Source organism: Egretta garzetta, unplaced genomic scaffold (genome assembly GCF_000687185.1).
Source record: "Egretta garzetta isolate BGI_Z169 unplaced genomic scaffold, ASM68718v1 scaffold34, whole genome shotgun sequence".
Classification (NCBI taxonomy): Eukaryota; Metazoa; Chordata; class Aves; order Pelecaniformes; family Ardeidae; genus Egretta; species Egretta garzetta.
Genome location: NW_009259586.1, coordinates 4,210,240 through 4,215,176, shown reverse-complemented (window position 1 = coordinate 4,215,176; position 4,937 = coordinate 4,210,240). Strand labels below are relative to the sequence as shown.

Here is a 4,937-nt window from a genome sequence, read left to right as displayed (position 1 = left end):
CCCCCCTGCCTCTCCTGGGGGAGATCCCCCTGTTCCAACTGCAGAAGTGACCAGGGCATCGTCCCAACACCCCCTTCCCACAGGTGGGATGCCTGCCCTTCCCCTCCTGCTCCTGCCCCCAAAACTTTCTCCCTGCCTGCCCCACCACCTTATAATAATAGGTGCTGTGACCCACTTGTACAGCAGCGCTTGCGCAGGGAGGAGGGCTGCGCACGGTGAATATTAAATGTGTCCCTGAAGTTCCCACTGCTGGGACTGGCGCTTGATTTTTGCTTATGTGCGGTGACTTTTTTAGGCACAGGAAGCCCCAGAGGGCTGATCACAACGACCAAGCTCCCAATCCACTGAGACAGCAGAAGGACTCTTAGAGGGATTTTTTTTTAAAAAAAAAAAAATAATAATAATCAGCATCTCAGCCTGTCATATGGAAAAGGCGCTTTAATGAGCAGCAAATGCTCGGCTCACATGGCATTGGCAAGAGGAGGGAGAGGGAACCATAAGGGATGGGGAGCAGTGATGCCCTCCATGCCAGGGATGAGCCCCTGGGACCAGACAAGCCCCCACAGCAGGTCCAGCACAGGAGCCCCACCGAGGGCTTGCAGTGGTGGCCTTGGAGGGGTCTGTGCTTTTTGCTCTTGACACCCCTCCTCCCCAAAGGAATAAAATAAAAATAAGCAGAGGGAGCTGCTGACGCCGCTGCAGCGGGGGAGTTAAACACACACATTCACGTGGGTGCCCCATGGCTGGAGGGAGGGGAGGACGCCAGAGAGAAAATGCAGACGGGGTTGAACTGGGAGACGATTACTGGAGGGAACCAGAGAAAACAAGTGTAACTTCACCCCTCCGGGTGTGCAGGAGGAGGAGAGCCACAGGCACCCCAGCCTGCCCACACTGCCCGGCCATGGGACACCAGCTCGGGGGAACAGGGCTGTGTCAGCCAGCGGGACGCTCACATTCTGACGTTATTTATTGCCTTGCAGGTGTCCTTCAACTTGCCTGCAGAGGCAAACCTCTCTTGCTCCAGCTCAGGGGCCTGTCCCTGAGCTGCAAGCAGAGGCAATGGCACCCAGTCCCTTCACCCAGGGAGGGGGCACCAGGTACCCCCTGTTCTGGGGAGGAGGTGGCCCCCAGCCCTCCTGCAGGCCCAGCAGTTGGGTTTTGCAAAGTTTTGGCCCCAATCAAAGCTTTCCAGTAGCTGACCCAGGGGAGTTGATCCCCTTCTCACATTTATAATCCTCAGCCTAACTCACGTTTCTCAGGGCTGGCCTCTCCATCCTGAGCTGCCCCTAAGCAGCCTTAAAGCTGCTTCTCCTGCCCAAGTTTCCCCTCTCCCTCCCCAGGATAGTTCCTTCCCCTCCAGCTTTCCCACACACACACATCCACAAGATGCCTCACCACAGGCAGCCCTGGCAGGGAGCCCCGCACCCCCCAGCCCAGAGCGGCTCCCGCAGCCCAGGCAGGCACTGTGCGCTCTCCCCTGGCCATACGTCGCACCAAGAGCCCTTTTATTTACTTTTCCCAGTTTCTCCCTCTTGGTAGGTCACAAGAAGCAACCAGGAGCTCAGCTCTCTACAAGGCTACCACGGCACCTGCTCCTCCACCCTTCTGCCCTCCCCATCTCCTCCAGATGTTGTGTCGTGCCTGCAGGACCCCGATCCCTTGGGGACCCCCGTGAGCCCAACGCTTGCTCCAAGCCATGCTTGCCACTGACCTTTCCTAGAGCACATGCAAGAAAACAGCCCTGCTGAAGGGTTAAACATTACCAGACTGAAATTCAAGGCTTGACGATTGGTTCCAGTCGACTGGCTAGGATGATAATTTTTCACAAGATAAATACGGTCGGGAGTAAGTGGCAATCACTGAAGACCCTCTGTAGCCGCATCCCCCCGGATAAGCAGCTTCGCTTCCCCCCCACCACTGCTGTTTCCCTTCACCCATCCCTGCTCGGTGGCCCACGCTTCAGGGTCCCTGGCCCTGAGCCCAAGGGGAACCCCAGCCCTGCCGGGAGGATCGCTTACAGCCCGGTCATTCATCTGCATGGGCTGCGCTTGCGCTCCCGCCTCTGGCTGCAGCGTAACTCGTGCGCTAGGGTTCAGAGCCAGGACTTGCACCCCAGCTCAGAATGGCACCAAGCCTGCTGCCAGGACTCGCACCCCAGGACAGGCAGCAGTGCCCAGCTGGGGAGAGGGAGCCTGTGGCTCTGCGCCCAGGTACTCACTGCTCTTGGACGCCTTGATCTTGGCCACCAGTTTCTGCACACTGGGTATGTCCCCGTTCTTCACGGCCTGGATCAGCTCCTGCTCTCGCCCCATCGCAGACCGGTGGGAGCGGTGGCGATGTGAAGGCAGAGACCCTCAGATCCTGGCAGTTTATAAAGCCATGGGAATAAGTCCGTAATTCCTCAAAACACACTTTGATGGGAGAGGAAATCCAGCAAGAAAGATGCTTTACGATCCCAGGGGACATAAAAACCAGAAGAGAGAAGTGTTTCTGTTAAGGGCAGAAGTCCCTTTCTACGTCGGGAAGAGCAGGACCCAGATGGGGTTTGGTTGGAGAACATGCGATCAATTAAAACGAGAAATAGTTCAGTGCTCGGGGACGGGCTCCCGGCAGCACCAGGGCTCCACAAGACAAAGCTAGGCAGCTCAGGGCAGGGCGGCCGGCACAGTCGGCATCGGGATGCCTTTGGCCTCTTGCAGCACTCCCAAAGCCGGTGCTTTGCTCCCCTCACCAGGCTCTGCTGTGCTGATGAGTCCCTAATTCTTCCCAAAGGGATTACGGACTCGTCACCATCTGGAAGTTATAGATCCTCCCTCTCTGGTGCTCATTAGCCCCTTCAGTTCAGCATTCCTCTTGGCGACGGCACTGCAGCCACGCTGGGGAGCCCTGCGCACGGCTGAGCCCCGGCACAGCAGCCCAGGACCTGTGGAAGGAAAAAGCAGAGTCAACCCTCAAAAGCCATTTACCTCCCGGCTCCATCACGACAGCTTTTGTATCCATGCCGAAGAACGAATACTTTGACTATATTTAGTCCTGGCGGGACTTGGCTCGTCCTCATGTTAAACAGAGAGGGAAGAACCTGCGGAGGAAACCTCCCAAGGGTGCTGCCAGAGGGTGGCCAAGGAGTGGGACAAGGGCACAGCTCCTTCCCCATCCCTTCCCCGAGGGCAGCACATGGGGCTCGGGACACCACAGCATCTCTCCCTTCCTGGTGGCAGCACCCAAGGGATGGAGCTGGGGAGGTTTAGCCAAAGTCCTCTGCAGCCCATGGGAGTGGATCAGCTTGCCCAGCGCCCTTCCCCTCCTGTGCAGGGGTAAACCCTCACCCTCCAAATTACTCAGGAAGCTCAGTGTCCTGGGACCTAAGACACTTTAACCAGTATATAAGCTCTCTCTGGCCCAAGCGAGGAGCTGGGTGTAATTCAGCAGCACAACCATACTCTGGAGAACAGGATCAAGACCACGTCCTGGCCAGCTTGGGTACCCCAGAGAGGGCACGGGGTCCCGCAGTAGTGGTTCACACCTCCCAGCCCATGCTCTCCTGTTGTGCTTGGGCTGCCCAAATTGGGTGGCAAGAAAATCCCTCTTGGTTCAGGGCCATGCATCTGGCAGGCTGCTCCAATGCCTGGGGAGGAGCACGCGTGCAGAAGGGCAGGGAGACCACGAGCCATGCCAGCTGCAAGGCCATTGCCAGATCACCCCACAACTCCCCCTTGTGCTGATCTGGGCCGGATCGGAACCAGCTCTGTTTCCTCCAGCCACGGCTCAGGCACGCCATCTCCCTTCCCAAAGCACTCACCCTCAGCCATTTATATAATAGCGGGTGACGCTTCCTTTGAGCAATTGAGGTCACTGTTTTGAGGATGGAAACCACAGGGGAGAGAAGGCAATAGCAGGAAGAGAGGTCCTGCCGGGGGGAGAGGGGGGTGGCAAAAACAGAAGGGGTGTCCCACGGCACAGTGTTGCTCAGCCCACCCACCATAAAGCTGGAAGCTGCCGCTGCCCACAAGGCATAGACCCTGCCGTGGGCTCCCTGTGCTCCAGCCCTCCCCAGGGTGCAGTGTTATTCAGGGCAGCTGGAGAGGCGATGCTCCAGTGCTGGCTTAACGTCTGGGATGAGGGGATGCTGAGATCCCCACGCCCAGGCTGGGGGGTTTGCCCCTCCATCATTGTTCCCCTGAGGCCCACGGTTCGTTCAGCTGATGAGCCCCCTGGCATTGGGGCTGCTTGGGGGCTTAGTCCCAGGCACTGAGGCCGGTGCCCACAGAGGTCAGCTGTCACCTCCCTGCGTCCTGGGGCACCCACACCAGCTTATCTACCTTACAACAAAGTTTCAGCCACTTGACTCAGACTAACCTCTTGCCGCAACCAACCCCCCTCCAGAAACCTCCCGCGTTGCAGCCGTTTTCAAAACTATTTCATTTAACCCTGTGCGCTGCAGCCAACTTTGTGCTGCTCTTCAAAAGTGCTCACAAAAAGTGAGCGTGAGGGCACTGAGACGTTTATTAAAAAAGTCTGCGTGGCCTCACTTAGAAAACAGCCCTGTGCTGCTGCCTACCTCTCCCGGAGCACGCAAGGCTCAGTGAGTAACTCCGAGGTACTGAGAGCTCCAAATACCGATCTCCACCTCTTCAGCCTCGAGAGAGAGGAGCAGCAGCAAAGGTAAAATTCGAGAAACGCACAAAGCTGGAAAAGCAACAGCAAACATCCCTCCCACCCGAGCAGAGCTGAGCTTCCAGCTCAGGAATCCACCTGGAGAACCAAAGTATCCCAAACATTCCCGCAGCCAACGGCAATGCCGGGAAAAAGGAGGGAGAGGAGGAAAAAAAACCAAAAAAACCAAAACACAACCCCCAAAACAAACCAGTTATGTAAGTGGAGAAGGAAAGATGCGAAAGAGCAGCGGGCACCGAGTCCGGGTCCCGCAGGGGCGGGAG

General features: G+C 57.3%; 1 protein-coding gene across 1 annotated transcript in view; it reads right to left on the bottom strand.

Annotated features, from left to right (window-relative positions):
- Window positions 1-4,937, bottom strand: part of CASKIN2 (CASK interacting protein 2) — an 80,452-nt gene that overhangs the window by 28,803 nt on the left and 46,712 nt on the right. Inside the window, exon 2 of the mRNA XM_035893369.1 lies at window positions 2,219-2,923. Coding sequence (XP_035749262.1) covers window positions 2,219-2,312 — 94 coding nt within the window. The 5' untranslated portion in view covers window positions 2,313-2,923. The remainder of the gene's footprint in view (window positions 1-2,218; window positions 2,924-4,937) is intronic.